Source organism: Polistes fuscatus, unplaced genomic scaffold (assembly GCF_010416935.1).
Source record: "Polistes fuscatus isolate 324 unplaced genomic scaffold, CU_Pfus_HIC Scaffold1, whole genome shotgun sequence".
Lineage (NCBI taxonomy): Eukaryota > Metazoa > Arthropoda > Insecta > Hymenoptera > Vespidae > Polistes > Polistes fuscatus.
Window position 1 is genome coordinate 3,018,049 of NW_025112997.1, and position 24,265 is coordinate 3,042,313.

The 24,265-nt window shown below is 29.9% G+C and overlaps 6 protein-coding genes across 9 annotated transcripts; 3 read left to right on the forward strand and 3 right to left on the reverse strand.

Annotated features, from left to right (window-relative positions):
- The first annotated feature begins 220 nt into the window (after positions 1–220).
- LOC122519982 (mediator of RNA polymerase II transcription subunit 1) lies at positions 221–6,961 on the forward strand. 3 transcript variants are annotated; one of them, XM_043640048.1, is made up of 9 exons: positions 221–586; positions 843–991; positions 1,064–1,197; positions 1,381–1,519; positions 1,600–1,819; positions 1,906–2,131; positions 2,213–2,444; positions 2,528–6,004; positions 6,111–6,312. In XM_043640048.1, the coding sequence occupies exons 1-9, from the start codon at positions 463–465 to the stop codon at positions 6,228–6,230; spliced, it is 4,821 nt and encodes a 1,606-aa protein (XP_043495983.1). In that variant the 5' UTR covers positions 221–462; the 3' UTR covers positions 6,231–6,312. The 3 variants fall into 3 exon arrangements, with proteins under 3 accessions (XP_043495983.1, XP_043495815.1, XP_043495899.1); XM_043639880.1 differs by having other exon boundaries at positions 2,528–6,961; XM_043639964.1 differs by having other exon boundaries at positions 221–493; positions 2,528–6,961.
- Positions 6,962–8,717: 1,756 nt separating this feature from the next.
- Positions 8,718–12,743, forward strand: LOC122526596 (integrator complex subunit 2). The gene is made up of 5 exons (XM_043650118.1): positions 8,718–9,136; positions 9,396–11,488; positions 11,575–11,779; positions 11,853–12,159; positions 12,232–12,743. The coding sequence occupies exons 1-5, from the start codon at positions 8,817–8,819 to the stop codon at positions 12,682–12,684; spliced, it is 3,378 nt and encodes a 1,125-aa protein (XP_043506053.1). The 5' UTR covers positions 8,718–8,816; the 3' UTR covers positions 12,685–12,743.
- Positions 12,744–13,202: 459 nt separating this feature from the next.
- LOC122526599 (WD repeat-containing protein 75) lies at positions 13,203–19,242 on the forward strand. Of its 2 annotated transcripts, XR_006306121.1 has the most exons (16): positions 13,203–13,484; positions 13,625–13,826; positions 13,919–14,103; positions 14,189–14,308; positions 14,493–14,680; positions 14,760–14,918; positions 15,007–15,200; positions 15,298–15,482; positions 15,577–15,740; positions 15,828–16,014; positions 16,091–16,269; positions 16,346–16,518; positions 16,611–16,793; positions 18,389–18,498; positions 18,602–18,944; positions 19,025–19,242. XR_006306121.1 is itself a non-coding variant. In XM_043650133.1 (15 exons), exons 1-15 carry the CDS (start codon positions 13,354–13,356, stop codon positions 18,846–18,848), a joined length of 2,607 nt encoding a protein of 868 aa, XP_043506068.1. In that variant the 5' UTR covers positions 13,203–13,353; the 3' UTR covers positions 18,849–18,968. The 2 variants fall into 2 exon arrangements, 1 of the variants encoding a protein (XP_043506068.1); XM_043650133.1 differs by lacking the exon at positions 19,025–19,242 and having other exon boundaries at positions 18,602–18,968.
- On the reverse strand, positions 18,977–20,359 carry LOC122526616. The gene has a single exon (XM_043650159.1). The coding sequence runs from the start codon at positions 20,301–20,303 to the stop codon at positions 19,011–19,013; it is 1,293 nt and encodes a 430-aa protein (XP_043506094.1). The 5' UTR covers positions 20,304–20,359; the 3' UTR covers positions 18,977–19,010.
- A 234-nt stretch (positions 20,360–20,593) lies between these two features.
- On the reverse strand, positions 20,594–22,885 carry LOC122521370 (sodium channel protein Nach). Its single transcript, XM_043642043.1, has 8 exons — positions 22,746–22,885; positions 22,436–22,673; positions 22,298–22,381; positions 21,980–22,222; positions 21,674–21,904; positions 21,354–21,538; positions 21,155–21,282; positions 20,594–20,863 (listed from the first exon to the last, which is right to left on the reverse strand). Exons 1-8 carry the CDS (start codon positions 22,883–22,885, stop codon positions 20,763–20,765), a joined length of 1,350 nt encoding a protein of 449 aa, XP_043497978.1. The 3' UTR covers positions 20,594–20,762.
- Positions 22,855–24,153, reverse strand: LOC122526627 (single-stranded DNA-binding protein, mitochondrial). The gene is made up of 4 exons (XM_043650164.1): positions 24,047–24,153; positions 23,866–23,953; positions 23,582–23,701; positions 22,855–23,486 (listed from the first exon to the last, which is right to left on the reverse strand). Exons 1-4 carry the CDS (start codon positions 24,056–24,058, stop codon positions 23,287–23,289), a joined length of 420 nt encoding a protein of 139 aa, XP_043506099.1. The 5' UTR covers positions 24,059–24,153; the 3' UTR covers positions 22,855–23,286.
- Positions 24,154–24,265: the final 112 nt, after the last annotated feature.

A 24,265-nucleotide genomic window follows, 5' to 3' on the forward strand; every position in this document is an offset into this window, starting at 1 on the left:
TTCTACTTTCTTATTTTATAGTATCAATATTCTATTTTGCAGTTCCATTGAATATTTTTTTCACGATTTTTTTAATCAAAATCGATACAATAGATCGTTAATGGAATTGAATATTGCGCCATTTATTTCGAAGATGTGATTGGTCGAGAAGTGAAATATTCTGATTGGTTAAGAAATGAAATTCGCCATGACAGAAATCAAAATGGTGCTTTCTTCCGTTAATGAAATTTTGTTGGAGAAGTGTTCTCATCTTTAAAGTTTTTTTCTATGGGGTCTTAATGTTTATGGGCGTATCTTCATTCCTGTTATTATTTATGGTTAAACTGTGCAGATGCAAAGATGTATTCTTGAAGCAGTCGCTTAAAGTAAATTAATATGATGGTATCGAACATCAACAAATAACAAATCGGTTATTACATTTAAAGTAGATATTTGTGAATTCTGTACTTTTTCTTCGTATATATGGATGCGGGCAACGGGCAAAAGCCCTCAAGTGAGTCTATGCCTGTTAAATTCGGGTATGGGGATTGTTGTTCACGTGATTGCCATCGCGCGAACACATTCCTTTTGTGGTGTTTGTGCGTCTGTATGTATCAAATTTATATTTCCATTTTATTATTTCTACGCATTTCACATTTCAATTTCATTCTAAGAAGAATTAAACAAAAATTGGCTTCTCTCTCTTATTATAAGACAATAATATAAATGAAATTAATTTGTGTGTATGTGTGTGTGTATGTAGAATTTATATTTCCACCTTGGTTCTACGTACTTCACATTAAAATGTTATTATGCAAGTAATTAAAAATGAACGTCTTTATTTAATGAATAATTTATTACAGATGGGCAACCACTTCCTAGTACCAGTGAAACAGGAGTGGATAAGGGAAATGAATGGCAAATGGAGCTGATGATGGAGAAATTGCGGTCGAAGGCATCAGGATTTAAATCTTTAGTCGAGACTGCAAAAAATTTACGTATGACTATGTTGGTGAGTTACCAAAAAATCTATTTCACTTACTTCTCTTATTGTCATTTATTAATATTATTGTTATTATTCCAGGACAAACGATTTGCTATTGACAGCGTTGAAAAAAATCAACTACAAAAATGTTTAGACACTTTACAGCATTCCATAAAAGTTACATCCTTACAATCTATGGTAGAACGTTTGGAAAGTTTAACAAGACAATTAGGGTATTGTAGTACAATATATATACAAGATATCTGAGATTCTTTTAGCCAAATGGTACCAGTGTATTCTATACATGGAAACAATAAAACATTGTTGTATAAATATAAGTCATTTGGTCGGAAAAACCTCAAACATTCCGTATATAATTTTTCATCAGGTTTTTTACAATTAATATTTTATTATAGGTTAAAATTCATGATGTCAGGACCACCAGGTACGGAGCTTTTTATATCATCAGATATGTTTTTCTTAGAAGTTCTTTTGGAAACAACAGGCGTTGTTAAAGATGTTAAAATTCATCATGAAGGAAAGAACGAGCAACAAGTAAAATAATAATTTTATATGATTATATAATATTTCTAATAAAATCTCATAACTTATATAAAAAAAATGAATAATTGCAGAGTTGTGAAGTTTTGGCTTCTTGTTTATCCCGTGGCGATTTTGTGGATTTTACTACACAACTGGAAGGCTTGGCTTCTATATATCAATTAAATGCGGATAAAAAAGTTAAATGCAAAGCATTTAGTGCTTTACAATCTTTGGAAGCTGATTTAGGCGTTTTGGCACAACTTCAAACATTTATGAAGGAACCTTTTAATCTCGTTCACAAAAGTCCAGTCGGTTAGTACGCATTTTATTATTTTATATAGAAATATTCTTTATTATATTAAAGATTTTTTCGTTAAAACTATCTTATTATTTTCTAGGAATTTTAGAAAGACGAAAAGGAGGACATCCTATGAAATTAACATATTTTGTATCACCCTATGATTTAATAGATCAAGAAAATCGTACTTGTGATGTTTTAAATCCTGAAACTGTTATTAAAAGAAAAATTGGCCATTCTGTTACCGTTTGTATGGAAGGTTCTACTGCTCACAAGCTGCCTACTACTAGTATTATAACTGTAAATAGAAGTAATACAGGAAAAAGGTAATTAATCTGTCCTCATGTTAAAGATAATACAATAAACAGAGAAATGAATGTTAATTAATATTTATAATAATTTTCTAGCACTCCATCGTATGCTCCCTTAACTGGAACAAATTCATCAATGTTACCTGCCTGTTTTGTATTAAAACTCACTAAAAAAATGCCAATGTGTATGGAATTAGTAAGACGGATACAAAAAGTAACAGAATTAGAATGTGCTGATGTATCCTCGCCTCATTCCTTATTAAGCTTAATAGTACAACATGCTAGTGATGGATCTTTGGATGGTCGAAATAATAGAGGACTTTATGTTGTAAGTATTCAAACAAAATGCATTATATTTTAATAGATAAATAAAATAAAGTATTAGTATTCACATGTAAAATATTTTTACAGACTTTGCCGGATCAACATCATTGTTATTTTATGACGGAAAATAAGAATATGGAAGGAGTTTTAATAGGCAGTATTCCTTTCACACATCCAGCACATGTTCCACAAATTCTTGTGTATCTACGCCAACAAGCTCTCTTCAATTCTTTAATTTCAAGTTGTGTAAGGCCTATGGCACGTATAGATCCAGAACATACGATAATATTTGAGGTAAGCGCTTTATCATGGCAACACATATCTATAAGCCTGGAACATCCATTTGAAGAAACAATGGCAACAGCAGAATTAAATCTAACGGACATATCTGCATTGAAATGCAAACTCTATGGTGTAAGCATGATGAATGCAGAACAAATTTCAGATTTAACTGGTAAAGTATTACAAAAATGTCTCAGTATACCATTGACAATGAGAACACTTATGAAGACTTGGGAAGGTCGAAGCGCACTACCAGTTAATACTATGAGCGGTGGAAATGGAAATTACAACACAAATATAGGGCCTGGAAAAGATCAGAATGGTCAGGCTGGTTCTAATATGCCTGACTTCACTAATGCAGACACAAAAATCAGGCAAGAATCTGACTTAAGTAATGGAAATGGAACTATTGGACGACAGCAAACTTTACAACAACCACAACAGCAGTCTTTTTTAGATGCCGGAACGGAGAATAGTATCGGGTTTCCGTCATATTCCGGCCAATCCGATACAGCAACTGCTGCTATGCTAAATCCTCTACAACTGAGTGCATTACTGGGCCAAGCGAAAAATTCATTAACAAATACATCCTCTTCGGGTGAAAAGACCAAAAAGACACGCAAAAGGAAAATAGCAGAAGGATTTTGGCGCAGTCCTAAAAGGAAAGGTGAAGATAATACTAATGAAATATTATTAGAAAGTTCAAGCTCTGATTCTACGCCGCTTGGTACTCCAACCAGTGGAAGGGATAACACAAACGAAACTAGAACGTCTACTCCAACTTCAGCTACTAGTTTAACCAGTGGTATTGATTTTACTAATCTCGATCAGGGCGATGTTTTAAGTACTGACAAAAGTTCTGATTACGATTTGGATAATGAAAGTGAAATAGTCGAGGTACACGAAGTACAGGGCGTGGATGATCTTATTAAGAGAGATCGTAAGTCTAAAAAAAGAGAAGAGAAAAAGAGTCCTAATATATTTGAAGAGAATAAAAATCTCGTACCCCCGTCAGTAAGTATAACACCAATTTCAAATAGTACAGTTGGTCAAACAACAAATTATAATTCTGTACTTACGGGCATGGGGTTAGAAAGGAGACCTGGAATCGAGATTATACCTATAACATCATCGCCGCAAGCCAGTTTACCAAGTTCTATAACAATAACTCCAATAGCAGGACCAACAACAACTAAGTCTATGACTGAAGAACGTAGAGAAAGAAAAAGTTCCAAAAGTAAATCAACAGAAGACAAAGGAAAATTAGAGAAAAGACGTAAACGTAAAAGGGAAGATAATCCTATGGGACCACCAGATAAATTACCATGCAAGCAAGATCCTTTATCCAAACCTGTTTCCGTAAGCATTAAACCCACCGAATCCCCTCCAAGTGTAGGCTCACGACCACCATCTCCCTCAGCTACAATAAGAAAATTCAGTCCATCCCCGACACATAGTAGTCCGCTTGTTCTTGTTGGTAAATCAAGTCCCACGTTAAAGCAATCAACAAGTAAACCCGTACAAAGTCCAAAACATTCACCTGTTTATAGCAGTAGTCCTAAACACATGTCAGTACCTGCCAGCGTTAGTCCAAAACATGGAACATCCTCACCGAAACATGGTAGCTCAACGAGTACAGGAAAACCAAGCATGTCTGCCTTGAAGTCAGCGACAAATTCTCCTTCCAGCAAAACTAGTGATTCTATATCATCCAAAATCAAGTCTTCCTCTTCATCGTCCAGCAAGGATTCTAGTCGTGATAAAGAAAGGAAAACGTCATTAACGTTTGGGAGTACAAGTGGTCATCAAAGTCCAAAGATTAAATCTTCTACTACTAAAGTCAAACAATTGGATATAATACCTGGTACTGAGATTCAATCAACTGCATCTAACAGTGGTGGTAACACACCGCCTTCTAGTAGCTCTGATATTTCTAAGTCGACCATTGCACAACAACAGGCAAGAAATAGGAAGGGTTCTCTTAGCGCAGTTATAGATAAATTAAAAAATGCTCAACATTGTACAGATGAAGGTGGAAACGGCGGACAGAAGACGAGCAGTGGAGGTAGCTGTAGTACTAGCAGTCAAAAGGAAAGGAGTATTAGTAGTTCATCGACTAAAAATGTTGAGGGGAAATGCATTATCAAGAATTCATCGATCGACGCGAAAAATCCTGCAGAATATATGGTGAAACATAGTTCAGATGGGATGAAGATAACAATTAATAAAACACGTACAAAAGATTCAAAGTCGGGGACGAGTATAAAACTTTCATCGACCGCTATTACGTCAGTTACTGGAGTACCTTCTACAACAGTATCGTCTGGTTCAGTAGTAGGAAACGGATCATCTAAAGCTCATACGGGTTTAAAACCTGGCGTAAATTCTGGACCTGCATCAAAGAAGCCACAATCTCATACATCACCCAAATTACCTGGTTCATCTAGTTGTAGTAGCACTAGTGGAAATAGAACTGGCTTGTTAAGTCAAAAAGTCAATTTGTCAGCATTGAAATCAATGTCTGGAGGAAATACTAGCAGTGGTAACGGGGGGGGAGTTGTTGGCGGTGTTAGTAGTAGTAGCAGCGGATTATTGGGTAAAGGGACCTCAACTTCCAAATCTTTAGGATCACCTAAAACAAGTTCGAGTGCGACCGATCTAAGTCGTAATCGCGACAAATTGAGGATGCCAAAGTCGACAGAGAAAAATATATTTGGATCTAAAAGTATGACGGATTCGAGGAAGTCCAGTCCTTCCGGCATTCGTGAGGAAAATGAAAGCGAAAGAGCTTTTAAGTTACTCGCTGCACATGCTTCTATTACTTCCAGTCTACCAAGTTTATCACCACAGCTTGTCGTCGATGGTCTAATGAAGCAACTCGACACCAAGTTTCAAATACCAAAGTTATCTGCGCGAGTTAACGTTGATAACAGCGAGAAGAAATTATCAGAATCTGGAAAGTCGTTGGATAATCTCGCCGCTAAACAAATGGCAGATCAAGTTAAGCTTCAAACTATTTCCAATCCCGTATCGTCGATTGCGAAAAGTAATACGGACGATCAGACGCAGGTTACACAAAACCGACGTGATCACGTACAGACGAAACCCGACAATCTTACAATGCCGACATCAACGACAGTGCCGATTAACGTTGGATCCGATAGTACAAGTGGTCTTCTGCTACAACCACCAGCTGCGGTCAGTTCCCATGATTCTAATGTTCCGACCAACCTTTCGATGCAATCCGTTGACGATTCTCGAGACACTTGTCAGGAAACATCGGTAGGTAGACCTGCCGCGCAATTTTTAAGTAACACGTTGAGCGGTTCTGGCAGTAGTAAGGATGATATTAATAACAGCAATGCCGTCATGGCCCTTCTTCCTAAAGGTTCGGAATCCCTGTGTATATCAAAATCGATGTATCCGCCATTGGCAGGCGGGTCTTCCAATACTACTGGAAATGGTTCAAATGCTGCCAGTTGCACTAACAGCAACACCGAGAGCCTGAATCTGAGTACGAAACCGGCCGAGACTGTGCTAGGTAAATATAACAAATCTGTTGAGGATAAGAAACAGCAGCAGCAGCAGCAACAACAACCATCATCACAGCAGCAACAACAACAACAACAGCAGATACAGCAACAACAACAGCAGCAGCAACAACAACAACAGCAGCAACAATTATCACCGTCGGTCATTTCAACAAGTTCAACAACGATCGGCGGTATGGTCAATAGCGATGTAGGATCGACTATGGTTCCAGTAAGGAACACAACAGAATTGGTTACTTCCAATTCGCAAGAGGCTGCAGAAATGTTATTAGATTTTTCCAGCCCAAAAGATACAAGCAAGAATTTAAGCCTTACGTCTATATCAGAAAGAGCTATGACTCAAGCGGCTCCGATAAGAAGGGATACACCACCGCCACCTCCACCAACATTTCCACCAAGTCCGTCTTTGAGCGTACACATTGTCAAAAGTCCTGCACCATCGCCCAGAATTATACCGCCGTCCCCACACTCCGCTTCACCTTGCATTACAGACGATGAGCTTATGGATGAAGCTCTCGTCGGTATGGGCAAATGAAGACTACTTAAAATCTAGATACTTAAATTATCTTTTACAACTTTACATGGGATCGTCTCCTCTCAAATCTGCTAATCACGTGACAAAAAGTTTCAACTTTCATTAGATTTAAAAGTGCAGAAGAAGTAAGAGAGAGAGTGAGAGAGAGAGAAAGAGAGAGAGAGAATAAGTTACACAAACTGAGGTTGTGTTAAGTGCAAAAAAATAATAAACTTATAAAGGTATTAGTGGAATCTAGTAGAATATATATTATATAATTATTATATATATATATATATAATATATTATTTTATAATATAATATTTTTATTATATATATATATATATATTAATAATTATATATATAATAATAATAATAATAGTAATAATAATAATAATATATAAATATAAAACAAAAAATAAAATATAACAAAAAGAAAATAAACAAAAAAAAAGAAGAAAAAGAAAGAGAAATAATATAGAATGATAAATATAAAATAATTGTAAATGATAAAATTGTTTAAAAAATGATAACTCCATCTGAGAGTTCTATGCTGGTGAATATAATTTTGTTGGATTGTGGGGGCCGGGGTAATCTTGGGAATAGAAGGCAAGACTAACAAAAATATATGGAAAAAAAACAATTAATTTTTTTTCCTTATATATATGTAAAATATATGCAGTTTCATACTACTAATAATTATTCTACCACGCGAGGATCAAAGATGTAATATAAAAAAAAAAAAAGGAAATGAAGGCATTCTTTTAGTTTTGCTGATTAAAGTGACAAAGCAAATATATTTTCTTCCATAGAAGAGAATTTCAATGGTGTTCGATTCGTTATATAAGTGTTCATAAATATATTCTCATCTTTGAGAACGAAAGTTTAAGGGTAAAAGGAAAAAAATAGTTTTTATTCTTTCTTTTATTTTTTTTTCTTATTTTTTGTTGTAAAATTCACATTTAGAGATATTAAGACTCAGCAGAAAATCCTGCCGAAATACCAATTTATGTCTTCTAAATGTTAGAATATTATCTCGTTTCGAACTTTAAGTACAATTAAATATTATATTAATTATAGAAATTTCTATTTTAACGTTGTGATTTTCTAAATTAATAAATAAATAAATAAATATAAATATATATATTTAAGGAAATTTCTAAACTGTATTATATTTAAAAAAAACGATTGTAAGTTCGATGCTATAAATAACAATGATATAATTATTTAAATAAATCTTTAACATTTATTGTAAAGAATTGATATTTACATTTCAATTCTCTATTATGGATAATAATGGCAGATAAAAAATGAATATCTTCCAAAGTGGCGAAGTAAACAAATTCATAAAATGTTTTTTCTAAAATTATTATACATTACTATAAAATTTATATTTGTGCCATAAATGTTAAATTAATTCATTTAAATATTGGACGTATGCTTTAAAACTTTTGCAAGATCCACTAAAAAAGATGATTATTATTATTGTTTATTGCGATTCTCAACCATAGTCTGCTGTTGTTGTTAGCTAGGAAAATTAAACATAAATGATACAAATGTAAACAGAGGAAAATATTTTAATTTCAAAGTAATTCAATAAAAAGGCGTTATCGTAACATTTTTGAATAAATCATATTGTTTCTTTTATCCATATAATCCTTTCTACAAAATGTATTAAGAAGGATAATAAATAATGCAAGAAATTTTTATTTAACACGTGAAACAAATATTTGAAAAAAATAAAAGCAAAAGTTCAAACAAATGATAATTGTTATTATACATATATCTAATTTATTTTTTAATTTTAAACATATAAAACAAGTTAATAGTTCATTCATATTTGAGTTTTCAAAAGTTTACCGCGAAACAATTTCATTCGTTAATATTTTATAATAGCTTCTAATGTATTTTACCAGATAGCGCTCTCGTTGAAACTTTTTTATCTGCTTTATTAGTATACTTGCACGTATATTTAAAAGTAGTAAAGTTTTAAAGAAGATAAAAGAGTTTAATTGTTTATTCGTAAAAAATGTCATTAGAATTTGGAAGAAGTCAATTATATCCGATGCATGTTAATGCACGCGTCTCTCCTCACGTGTTTACAGCGATACAAAATGTTAATATCAAAGAATTATCGAAATGTTCGCATAAGGAAATTCGTCCGATCTTACCATGTTTGGTTAGAATGAGTCTTATTACTCCTTTAGATATAACGAAAGAATGCGTCGAAGCTAGAAAAGAAGTTTTATCAATATTATCTGGTATTGAATCAGTTAATTCTATTATTGCGTTACTTTCGATTGATTTTCATGCATTAGAAACTGACGTACGCAAAGAACAACAATTGAGGTTAGGATTGGTTTTTAATTTATATATATTTTATATATTTTGTTAATTAAATGTTAAATTGTTATGCGTATATTTTAATTATTTAATATTTTGTAATAATTTAATTAACACATGCACACATACACAGTATTTTTTAACTATATATGACATATTAGATTGTCCAATAAGTTTATGCAGTTTATTTACTTAGAAAAAAAACTGCATAAACTTATTGGACCTAATATTATAATAAATTAATTTATGCTATGTATTTTTAAAGACAAAAATTAGGAGGCATGCAAGCAGACAGCGTATTGGCGCAATCATTGCAGAGCGGCCTTGCATTGGAATTTGAGAGGAGTGAGTCTACGCGTAGAATACGTTTGGTATTAAGCGAAATTTTATTCATAATGTCGCAAATACAAGAATTTAGGAAGAATCAAGACTTTCAAATAAAGCAATCTGATTTATTCGACAATGCTGTATATATGGAAGAAATTAGTTATGTCATATGTATCGCACTAGCTGAATTGCCAACACTTTTGTCGATATTGGATATAACAGAGACCCTTTTACATGTGAAGCATGGTCCACATATTATTTGTTGGATCGTAGCTAATAATCCTGATAGTTTTTCCGAAGTCTGCGGACATTTGATAGCTAATGGAGAACGCCAAGAGGAATCAGCATTGGGAAGAATTAGAACGTCAACACTTACAATGCTGTGTGAAATGAATCCAAGTCAAGCATTTGCTATAAGAGCAAAGTGTGTGGAATTTTGTAGAATGCCAGCGCTAGCAATTACTTTAAGTTTGGAACATGAACATGCTAATACTTTACAACCAGAAAGTGATATTGTTGCATTTATATCAGGTTTATTACTTGGCAGTGACCAACAAGTTAGAACATGGATAGCAATGTTTATAAGAAGTGGACAAAAACGAAAATTGGAGTCTCATACGGCATTGCAACTATTGAGAGAAGAACTGCTCAGAAGATTACAAGCTATAGCTTTAAATAGTACAGATAGCCAATTGGATGAGTCGCAAGTTGTTCAAGCAAGCGCATTATTAAGACTTTATTGTGCTTTGAGAGGTATAGGAGGTATTAAATTTCAAGATGACGAAGTTTCAATGATAGTTCAACTTTTAACGTCCCATCCTCCACCATCACCAGCTGGAGTAAGATTCGTATCTCTAGGACTTTGTATGCTTATAGCTTGTCCTTCTTTAATTGGGCATCATAGTCTTGAAAAGCGTAGTATCGAATGGGTACAATGGCTAGTTCGAGAAGAAGCTTATTTTGAAAGTGCTAGTGGTGTGACTGCTAGTTTTGGAGAAATGCTTCTTTTAATGGCAATTCATTTTCACAGCAATCAACTGTCGGCTATTTGTGAATTGGTTTGCGCGACATTGGGCATGAAAATACCTATTAGACCGAACAATCTAACAAGAATGAAACAAATTTTTACCCAAGAAATTTTTACAGAGCAAGTAGTAACTTCTCATGCCGTCAAAGTACCAGTAACTGCTAATTTAAATGCAACTATTCCTGGATTTTTACCTGTACACTGTATACATCAATTATTAAAATCAAGAGCATTTGCAAAGCACAGAGTTCCTATAAAAAATTGGATATATCGACAGATGTGCGACAGCGTACCACCTCTACATCCGGTTTTACCAGCTTTAGTCGAAGTCTATGTTAATTCTATTTTAGTAACAAATAATAAAACGTCTGAGCACACAAATAAACCAATTACCGAAGACGAAATAAGAAAAATATTTCAAAATAGCGTATTCGGTGCTAATTTCGATTTTAAGAAGAATCTAATGGATATCGTCGAAGGAGAAATGAATAATATGGACATCGATACATTAAAACCTTCGCTCACATCTCAATTGTTATTGTTATATTATTTGTTACTCTATGAAGATGTTAGATTATCCAATATGCATATATTTATATCACAAGGTAGAAAAGTGAAGTCATACTCAACCGAATTTTTATCTGAACTACCGATAAAGTATCTACTTCAGCAGGTACAAAGAGATCAAGTGAATTATGCTGGTTTATTCTCACCTCTTCTTAGACTACTAGCAACTCACTTTCCACACCTGTCTTTGGTAGATGATTGGCTTGATGATGAGATGATTAACATAGATTCTCCTACTGTAAATTATGAAAGTACAAAAATTACTGATATTTCCATTGTTGAAGCGTTCAGTCATATTAATAAATGTCCATCGAGAACGGGAAGATTGTTGCGACAATTAATGGCTATGAAGCCAACAGATATTTGGCCGCATACGGAAATAATAATACATTATTTTAAAGCTATACTCGACGATAGGGTTCCAAGATATATACAAGGTAAAACTCATATTTGTATGGGTGTTTCTTTAATCATTAAAAATTTAATAACATGCTAATAATCAAAAATATAATTATTTTTGCAGAACTTTATAAACAAGTATGGCTAAGATTGAATACCGTTTTACCAAGATGTTTATGGGTTTTATCTATAAATACATTATTAGTTGAAAACATGGTAGTTAAGAATATATTTCTTACACAAGAAAATATTGTATTAGATCCATTACAAGTATTACGTTGTGATACAAGAGTTTTTAGATGCGCACCTGTCTTATCAGTAATTTTAAGGTAAATTATAAACATTATTAAACATTAAAATTGATTGAATGATATTTTAATGAATATTAAATTATTATTCTAGGATTTTACAAGCAGTATTAGCTGCATCAAGATCTCAACTATCCAGACATACGCAAGATAGACCTTTAACAGAGAAAGTTGGTCAATTGTCAAGTGAAACAGAAAGAGAAGATTTGAAGACAGCTTTAATTGCAGGACAAGAAAGCGCCGCTGTACAAATTTTGTTGGAAGCATGTTTGGAAACTAAACAAGATAGACAAATTCCTGGACAGATGTGGTCTTTGAGAGAAATACGAAGTGTTATTTGTTCGTACCTACATCAAATATTTATAGCTGATCCTTCCTTGGCCAAATTAGTCCATTTTCAGGTGCGTCTTAGCAATGTAAACAAATATTTTTAATATATTACAATTAAATAAACACATATTTCTTTTTTCTAGGGATATCCAAGAGAGTTATTACCAATTACTGTTTCTGGAATCCCATCAATGCATATTTGTCTCGATTGGATTCCTGAATTATTGTCTCAACCAGAACCAGAGAAACAAGTATTCGCTGTCGATTTGGCATCACATTTAGCTATTCAATATGCACTTCCAAAAGCATTAAGCGTTTCCAGATTAGCAATAAATACTTTAATAACTTTGTTAGGAGTATTACCTGCTAAAGATCGAGTATCTCTGTTTATGCCAGTATTACCATCATTGACAAGAATATGTCTTGCATTTCCACCACTCGCTGAGGATACTACAATATTGCTCTTACAATTAGGTAGAGTTAATTCTGCTCAAGCTGCTTTAGGAGACAAATCTGCGGATGCATTATGTCAAAAAGTTAATGCAACATTTTGTACACTATTATCGAAAGCAATATTGCAATCTCAGATCTATTAATTTTCATTTAAAGAAAAAAAGATTAGGTCAAAGATAATAAATTTTAATTTAAAATTTTTTAAAAGCATTTGTAAATTCGTCATTAAATTTATTTTCTAGTATCATTTCAGATTCATTAGTGACATTTAATCGTATTTAGGATAGATTGTTGATAGATTTATTGGATATAAACAATTTATCATAAACAAATGTAATATTTATGTTAAATAATGTATATGTATATTGTATATATATAGAAGAAGAGAGAGTGTAAAATAATTATTTTTATATTTATAACTTACTGTTTATATAGAACTTATTATAGAATATATATACACAATATATTCTACTTCTATCTTCTAGATATATGAGATATTTGGTATTATATATAATATATTATTTAATTTATTTGTTAATGTGAATCTGCTAAATGATACGAATTTTTATTAATTAAAAAAATTCTAATTTTATTATTAAAAGAAATAATCGTAAGAATTAAATATAATTTTGAATTTCATACGTAAAAATATGATTGGTTAGATTAATACTAATTAAACCAATCAAAACAAATTTAAACCTTCCAATCACAAGGCGTACATCTTCACTCTAATGCCATCTGTCTCTGTATTTAATTTGTAATAAGTTAAGTATTTTTTATATGTTTGTTGTTAATTTAAAACACGTGTTAAAATGCAAGTGAAATCAATTAAACTATCTAAATCAATAAGTAATAATTCGTTAGATGTAGATAATTTAATTGTTACGAGAAAAGGTGGAGGATCTATAATCGACCATCGTCCATTATTTTCGGAAGATGGAGAGTAAGTACAGGTTATGTGTGTTAAGTTTCAATATATAAAATATTATTAATTATTATTATCTTAAATAGATAAATATCATGTATTAAATTAACTAAATATTATCGACTTTAATTAAACGAGTTTGTTTTTTTGTACGGCAGAACATTATATGTTATATGGAAACATACTATACGTGCATACAGTACATTAACTGGAGATTTTGTTCAAGAATTTGAGGGTATTGATCGTAGGATAATTGGAATTGTCTCATATCCAGATGTTTATAATACAGTTATGGGTTGTACAGATAATGGGCAGCTTAACTTTTGGAGTTGTCAAAGTGGCATCATTACAAAAAAATTAGTATGTATCATTTTAAATTACAATTTGCAAATCTTACTTTTAATTTAACGAAGCATCAAAGATTTGAATGTATGATGAATAATTTTTTACAGAACTTAAATTTTTTGTCAGTAGAACATCCCAAAGTAAAAACTTTTCATATCGTCAAATATAAAAACTCACTCGATGTAGATATATCACAAGTTCTCATAACTTATATCTCGCAAAATAACAGCAATATATGCTTGCTGTTATTCGACTTGAAAAATGGAAAGAATTGTAAACGTCAGTCCATTTCGTAAGTGTAAATGATATCTTCTTAAATTAATAATTAATTTAAGATTTATAGAAAAAAAAGTAATTTATATTTTATCTTCTTTCAGGACTAAAAATCCTGAGTATTACGTTGATGTAATAGGAAATTATGGGAATAATTTAATAGCAGTTCTTCACGATACAGATTTACACATATTAGATCCATCGCGTAATTTAGTTGACAAATTGTGAGTTTAACTTATTTTATATTTAACTTTTTGATTGAGAGAAGTGAAGTCTCTTTCTCTCTTTCTCTCTTTCTCTCTAAAAAAACATCACAAATAAGCGGTTGATGCAACATTTTTCTTTCGCATGAATTTAATTTCAATTAAGTAATTTTTTATTTGCATGCATATATATATTTTCTTTTAGACATAAAACAGGGAAAACTGGTAGAATACCAACATGCATCGCTGGACATCCTGGAGAAGAATGTGTGGCTACTGGAGATTCTACTGGGCGCGTAGTATTATGGAGAAATTTATTCCAATCTAGGCCATTTACAGCAGTATATCATTGGCATACATTACCTGTAACTGAAATAGTTTTTAGTAAAACAGGTTAATTGTTTAAATATTGTTAATTAAATATTTATTTAGAAACTAATTCATCTCATATATATATAAAAATATATTACAGGTATTCATATGTACACCGGTGGTGGAGAGTGTGTTTTAGTAAAATGGACTATTGCAGCTCCGTCAGATAAATCATTTTTACCTCGTTTACCAGCACCAATTAAATATTTAACTATCGCGTCAGATAACATTTACGTTGCCATATCCACCTTAGATAATGGTAATATATGTTTAATTAAATATTTTTATTAATATTTTATAAATACATAATTATCTTATATATTGATATATTAATATTATTTATATAGGTATTAGTGTTATAAATCCTCAAAGAGATTTAATATCTGTAATACAAAATCTAACATGGGGTATTGCATTATCCTGCAAAGATTTATTCCCTGCTGGGCTCGTTGTAGATCCACGTACCAATAGTCTTGTTTTAAATAGTCGCACTGGGCATGTTCAGTTTTATAATACACATAAAAAAAGTTTATTGTACAATGTAAGTATATTTTAGAGTATATAAGTACACATTTGTAATGTAAGTTTATTAATATATTTATTTAATTGATATTATCTTTCATGTATTTCATTCATAGATTCATATAACAGCTGAAAATTTTATTACACGAGAACGAAGTGTAAATACTTTAAACACTGAAGTAACTAAAGTAGCCTTGAATCATGATGGTACGTGGATGGCCACAGTGGAAGAACGCGATGATAAGGTTTCAGCCCCTGAAGTGAGATTAAAATTTTGGTCATTTGACTCGAACCAACAAATGTAAGTTAAATAATATTTATGTCTATGAATTATTAAAACTTTGTATTAATTAATTACATTTAAACATAATCATTATTAATTGAATTTCTAACAGTTTTACATTAAATTCATCGGTCGAACTTCCACACGAATTAGGAGTTAATGCTTTACAATTTCAAACAAATTCATTATTCGGTGACGAAGATCCTTTAGTTGTAACTACTGGTAAAGATAAGAAATTTAAGTTATGGAATCTTGTGGAGCCAAAATCGATTTATAGTAAGAAATATTTTATAAAATAAAATTATTCTTATAATATTAAATATCATTTTTGTAAAGTAAACGTAATTTATTTTTATATTTTAGAAAAAACGAAACATTGGCATTGTTATGGCGTAGGAAATTACCATGAACTATCAGCTACAGATGCTGCATTTTCAATAGATGGTTCTTTATTAGGAATCGGTTTTGGTTCGTCATTAACTATTTGGGAGCCTGATACGTGTACTTTAAGGAGTAGTCTTACACATAGTCAATATCCACATACCATAACGTAAGTAATATTACATCACTGAAATATTATTAAATAATATAAAAGAAATTTAACTTTATGTTGTATTTCTTATTAGGCGCATCGAATTTGGGAAACAAGAAGCTTGTAATCTGATTGTCGTTGCTTCGGACAAACATATTGCTGTCTGGAATATTTTATCTCTGAGTATTACATGGAGTGTTTCTTTAAATGTAACTAAACTTACAGCCGATCCTAAATCCATTTATATGGCTGCTTTCACTACAGAAAATACGTGTAAGTATTATAAAAAAATTTTCTATCATTTAGATTTATTATATTATTTAATATTTTATTATTTAAATTTTTTTAGTGTATATTTTTAATCCACAAAATTCAACTCCAGTATACGTTAAAAAATCCATCATCGAAAACGACAGTTCAATATTAGGAGCTGTTTTCGTACCACGTTTGCAAGATAGTAAAGATTCCTCTAACATGCTATGGCAGAAGAAATCACAATTATATTTTATAGATTCGAATCAAGTATGTTTTCTCATGTATCAATAAGATACGTCGTACAAAAATATTATTATGTATATTTTAGTATAATTGATTTTTCTTTTTATTATTTTTAGGAACTTTTGTGTTTGGAATCAGAATCCGAAATAGGAGACGCTTTAGAAATCTTCTCAAGAAATCAAACAGCTTTAACTCCTTTCACGAATTTTATAGCATCTCAGACTGTATCAAGTAGAGAAGAAAATAATTCCCTCGTACAGGAATCTTATCGTATTTCAGGAAAAGATAAAATAGACGAGGTAAGAAATAATTCTTTTTATTTTTTTCATTTGTTTATTCATATATTTAATAATATATTCATTAAATATATTCATATATATATAATAGCGTTAGGATTTCGTCAGGGTTGTATTACATTACAATTTCTTCACAGTATAAAAATTATTAATTCTTAGATTATTAGTGTACAGGTATAAATATTTAATTATGAAACAGTTAAATGTTTTCTTCCTAGACGATAATTTCGGCAACGACGTAAAAGATTAAATTTTCTAATACGTAGACAATGCCATTGAGGAATTTGTCTCATGTTTTTTATTGCCTATAAAAAAAGATCAGATATTATAAATAATTATTTAAAAGTAAATTAATTTCTTTTATGTTAAATAGAGTTTTAAAAATACTTACTGTTTCAGTATCGGTAGTAAGATATCCTTTTGTAATGACTATTAATAATGTCAATATGAAAAAGCAAGAGAAGAAATATTTTCCAAATAATTTCATTTTTATGAAAATGTAAGCCAAGCAAAATCCTGACTTAGAAAAATCTTAAATTGAAATTGATCTTTTTTTTTTTTTTGTAAATTTTTCAATCGAAATATTCACAGTGAAATGTGCACAATGATGATGAAGTCAAAGTCGTACAATAAGAATTGATAAATAATAAGCGTGTAAGATTTATTTAGGATTTGTGATATCCTTTCAACGTTTGACATGTAACTGGCTTTATGAAGTAGTCTTGCCATGATTTAATATGGGAGTTGCTTGGCTTTTTACTCCCACCTTCTAATAATCTTATAACCCGGACCTCCATTTTCCTGAAATTTCTTAAATGCGTCATTCAACCAACATTCTTACTCTGTTATTGTAAATTAACTTCAATTCAGAAATTACGTTCTTTGGAAATTATCAATCAAAAGTATAACAATGTTTTTTGTAGTACATATTTAATAAATAATATTTCAATCCTGTTTAGATAGGGCTCAGTAATTAAATTAGAATATAATTAATAAAATAAAGGATTAACTTATGATAAACATATGGTAAAATTTTCTTTAATGCAAATATAAAAATATAAAAAAAATCATTTATTATTATATAGGATCAGTTTCTACAATATACAAATTTTAGTTTGGATATATACATATAAAAAAAAAAATATAAATCACTAAGTGTACAATGACCCTTTTTCACGTTAAGTTCATCGTTTTATAAAAGAGGTCATAGTATCTCTGTGCGTCATTATGAAAAGAGATTCAAAGAATTAGTACGTGTAAATTACACCAACCGTAATTGTCTCTATTATGGTCTCAACGTAAAGTTTATTTTCAGTTTCCATTCTACTATATTTTTTTACGTCATTTATTTCTTACGTCAATCCATTACTATTGACGTATTTTAAATACAATCTGTATCAACTTACTCGTTAGATTTTTCACTGTAATAATTTGTTCTATAAATAGAAACATGCATCTAAAAATACTAATTGATTAAACAATTTTAAATATTTGATTTAAATGTATTTTATTAAGAAAATAATATAATTAATATTTTAACTAATTCATATATTGTAAATGTGTTTTTTATTATTTTTATTTTTTTTTTTATTTATTAGATCTTTAATGTTGCTGCTCATACTTTACCACCGGTGAGAATGCTTTGTGCAACTTATTTACTGGCTTTGCTATCACAAAAAGATCAATCTTCAAATAATACATTGTCAAGGTAATAAAAAAAATTAAATGTTTAATTTAATAAACATATAATTAAAATAATTATGAAGATTTAAAAGAAAGATATGAAGTTCTACAAAATATATTTTTTTTAGACCGGACGATCATAATGATGATCTCGATGATTCGGAAGATGCGGAAGACTCCGGAAGAGAAAATTCGGAAGAGGAAAAGATAAATGAAGAAGAAGATAATATTAAACGCGTAAAACCAATAAAACAAGAACCATCGCCAGTTTCAACGAATATGGGTGTTGATAAACCCAATCAACCATTAATTAATCACGATTGGTCATTTTTAAAAACTATAGTACTTCCCCTTGGAAAAACTACTGAAACATAAGAAATATTTTTTTTATATGAATATTATTAAAATATTAAAAAAATAAAAAATTAACAGAATATATTTGTCGTCAAGTATGGATATAAATAAATATTGGTAAGTTATTTTTTAAAAGGTAAACAAAATTATTTAATATTTAAAAAAAATTAATTTATTATTTAATTAACATGGTACAGGTAATTCGTCGAGACGCTGAGCTTTTTCAATTAACTCTTCAATTATTTCCGTAATTCTATTAGCATATTCCGAATCTCGTTTCATATTATTTATAACAATATCAGTTCTATCGCGGAAAACAAATTCAGTATAACAATTGGTATCATTCATAATTTGTGCACTGAGAGTTTCATCCATTAAAATAGTTGGAAAATATACCATAGCACATATCAAAGAACCTAAACGTTGTTCTTCTATTCCTTGAAGTAATTCAGACCAAGACGGGTATTGTCCGGAAAATTGATTAGCCCTTAAAGTATCGCAAAGAACTTTGTAATAATGTTTTAACATATCTTCTTCGCGTGTTTCTCGAAAACGACGGGATGTACATAGATAAAGTAATTGAGAAATATCGTGCGCTATAGTACAATATCTGAGTAATTGAAAATCAATTAAGAGACATTTTGGAGGTGTTTCTTTGTTAAACATCAAATTGTTAGCCCAAAGATCGCCATGACATATAACGTTTGATTTCTTTGTAGAACTTTTAATAGCTTCCAAGATTTTTAGTGCAACTTTTGGTATCCAGCTCGAATCGAGACCAAGATATTTAGCGATTTGAATACCTGCCCTGATTCCTGCATCAAACCAATTTTTTCTTTGTCCTATCAAGTTAAATGCTGTTTCATCGAATGCGTTAGGAAAGAGTTTGTTAAACGGCATCCCTAGACGATATTCTGCCATTAACGATGCAGCATGCATTCTTGCAATCGTTGTCAAAGCTGAGGTAACAAGTACCTCGTCAAAAAGTTTGCTCCGCATTGTATACTCTTCCCTTTGTAAGTCTTCAAATATTAAATAATTTTCTTTCACTTTATAACAATTTGGACTCCAACGTTCTTCTCGATAATTTTCGTATAGTATTGGTATTATTTTTTTGTAAAATGTTACTTCTTTATCAAAAATACCGTTTCCTATTATATAATTTGCTTGATCAGGTACGTCGTATGGTATGATTTTCGCAAAAAAGAAGAAAGTTTTTTTCTGATTCTTATGTTTTATCGTTATGTAAAGTTTTTGATGCGAACCGAGGAAGCCAATTTTTCCATCTGAATATGGTCGAAGAAAATAATTAATTACCTCGACATTTTGATTTAAAACACGATGAACTATTTCTTGAATATCTTCCGTAGTCAGCACATTTTGGTAAATGTCTTTGTTAGATATTAAATTTTCTTCAAATTTAAAGTCAGAATTAGATACAATTTGGACTTGTTGATCGGTCGTCGCTGCTGACATTTTCGACTCTTGCACAGTCTCTTTCTCTTCTTTCTCTAGTTTTCTAGATTCATTTTATATTCCTTTTTATACACCATTTAATGAAATTTCCACAAATATGATGCATTTATCACATTTATATTTGTTTACTAAAAAAATTTGAAGTCTGAAACACCTATCTCAAATCTCTGCATAAATGATAACATCTTATTTATATCACCGGTGATAAGAATCGTAGAATATTAAGAAAAGTATTTGGTACAGTGCATTAAAGTAAATTTAATTGTTCTAATAAATACACATATTCGTGATTTTTTTTATAAACAATGATTTATTGATCCTTATTATATCATCAGATTATTACTAAGAATTATGACTAAATTACTATAGTGTTTTATAATATTAGTTTATTTTTTAAATAAACAAAGCGAATAATGTGCTTATATCAGGAAATCAACAGAGTCGATTATGTTTTATCAATCATGCGATTTCATCACGACGAAGAAAAAACCAATAAGGTATCTCGAAGAAACTGAGAATACTGGCACCCATAAATAATCCTAAAGCACTTCCTACTGCAACTGAATATAACAATTTCAATTAATATTTACAAGATTTAGAAGATTATTCGTAATGAAATTTTTCATCAATCTATTTACAGGTTGTATATTATCGTTAAATTTGGAAATATTTATTGATAAGATATTCTCATGTTCATAATAAATCATTTTTATGATATCTTATAAAATGACTTATTGCATCATTTAAAAGAGATCAACATTGACTAAAGTTACAAAAAATAGACAAAAAAAATAAAAAATTTCAATTTACTTTTCAGTATTATTTTAATCTAATAGAACATATATATTTACCTATCAAATCTAAAAAACTGCGTACCATATATCGACGATATTGTGCTAATGGACGGGACAATGATATGAAATCTATTCTTACTACATCGTTATCTACATCACTGTACTCTATGGGGTTGCTATGATATCTGCAATAAGGATCACATTATATCATTAAATTGTTCATACAATGAAATATATATACGATAAAAATTCTTACACATTTGTTGTAGTTCCTTCGCAGAGAGGATAACATTTTTTATTTACATTTGTAACCAATAGAATATCCTTCTTATTGTTTGATAAACATAGTAATTCTGTTAAATTACATGTTCTTGCACCAGCAGGAACAGGATAATAAAAACTTACGCAACCGCAATACTTAATCATTTTTTGTACATATAACTATTAGAAAAAGAAAGAAAAATATGAAAAGATAAAAAATTATATATATACGGGGTTGCATTAGGGTTCCAAGATGTCAAATTTTTAGCTGTAAAAATCTCGGCACCCTGTATAAATGTCTATTAAAAATTATACCTCTATAGCACAAGAATCAGTGCTATAAATTTCGTACATACTGTCCTTATCAATCTCATGACTAAATCGACAATTTCTTTGTTGTATTAAAGAATATTGTACTTGTTTCTCATTACTTGTAGGCACCATTACAAATTCAATTCGAGTGGAACTGCCTTTTCTCATGTTCGTAATTACGTATTCAGCCAAAGTACTAGATATTGGTAATTGCAAGTTATCCAATATGTATACCTACATTATTTAATTGTATAGAAATAAAAATAGTTTAAATAATTAGGAAGAGAAAAAAAGAAGGAATATACGAACATTAATATACCGAGGAATTGTTTTTTGATTTGCTATAAGATCGATCACAAAATTTCCACTCTCGGTAGTACCATTAATCCAAAATTTAATATTTGAATTGTCATATGGTTTGAAATGTTTGGAATTAACTGCATAACAATAACCAACGCCGGTCTTGTTTAACGGCTTGAATTCCTTGCAACAATCAAATTTTACGTTATTCCAAATGCAATTAGCAAATATTTCTGTACATGGTATTTGCACCTATAAAAATAATAATTATATATATATATTTTTAATATTTTATTATTTAAATAAGTAGAATATTGGTAAATATACTGATTGATAAGCTTCCAGTAATTCATCGGCAGTAACATCATGTTTTACTTTCGATGAAAATTCCAATGTCGATGGATGTCTACAAAATTGTAATCATAAGAGAAAAGAATATGATAAATATATATATATACATAATTAGCAAGAATTTATTATTATTATTTTTATTTGATGAATATACTGTATAAACTTGTAGCTGGTTCTTAATTTATCGGAAGATTTAATGCAAACTGTAATTGAAGGAAATGGAGTTTCCCAATTAACGTATAATGTATCTGAGGTAACGTCAACAGGATATTCATTATATTCCGAGACACTATCCATAATTACTATGGCACAACCCCACCAGCTCAGTACACAACATAGAAGCCAAAATAATCTTCAAAGTACACGAAAAAGTGTTACTATTTAAAATATTATATTTTATAATAATTATTTCCTATTATTTTACCGTTCTATATATAAACAATTTTCAGAAACAAGATATTTAACGCCATGGATAGTGCAATTGCTTAAATATCGTTTAAACGCTTTCCAAAACCAAGTAGAACCTTGCAATATTTTAGACAATACAGCTTTTTTATTTTCCATAGTAAATGTTCAGTTCGATTGATGAGTTTTGTTGATGTTTCTCTCAGAGATACTTAAATAAAAATGTCGTTTAACAAAGAATTGTAAAAAGAAAGATTATAATCTTTACATTGAAACATATATTCTTATAACGTAATGTTATAAAATATGAAAGAGATACTTAAATATTTAGAAGTTCATTTATATTTCAAACATTTCTTTCATAGTCATGCTATTTTTTTTATCATTTTTATATCTACACGTTCTTTCTACTATAACGAAATGATGTTTACATAATTCATTGTAACATATCAATGAATTTATAAAAATTAAAAAAAAACAAGATATAAAAATATTTAAGAAATTTTAAATATATTTTATTTGATATATTATTATTATTATTATTATTATTATTATTTATATCATTGGAAAAATATAACTTCATCTGCTATAATAGCTGTAGTCGGTCTCATATTTCCTTCTTCGTCTTTGAATTCGCCATAACTTAATCTTCCATTTACCAATATGCGTTGACCTTTCTTCAAATGATTACTAACACTTTCTCTGAGATAAGGTTTAAAAACACATATTCTATGCCAGTCAGTCTTTTGCATATATTCACCTAAAACAAAAAAAATAATAATATTAAATGAATAGTACATATGAATTTTTTATAAAGTAACTCATTAAAATTAATAGAAACTCATATATGCATACCGCTTTCATATTTATAATTGAGATGGGTTGCCAATGAGAAAATCACTACGGGGTGTTTTTCAGTTCCACGCTCTTGTGGATTTCCACCAACTCTTCCGAGTAATGTTACTTGATTAATAGCTATAATAATATTTATAACAATTATGTTTTAATATTAAATTTCTCTATATAATATATTATATTCTTTATATATATATATATAAATATTCTCTATGCAATATACATAATATATTACATAAATTATTACAAAAAATAATAATAATAATAATAATTATCTTCTATACTTTTTTCAATAGTATGTGGTGCATTTGCTTGCGAAGAGAAGTATACATTTTTTAATAGATTTGTTTGAATGCGCCCATGCGATATAACCTGCAAAATACATAAATGTAAATACAATGTTAGATGGTTACATGTAAATTAAGATTAACATAATAATTAAAATATTTGTTGATAATTTCTCACCTTACGAAACATTGTGACAATTGTTGACACTAATTTTTGTTTTTTCTAAATAGAGAATAACAAAACAATTTTTGAACTAGTAAACTTTAGGATGGATTTTTAAGAAAATTTTTCTATATATATATATATTACACAATAAAAACTAATAAAATTTTAAGTTTTTCGAATTAATTGAATTACGGATAAAAATTCAATTATAATTGTAAAATAATTATTTAG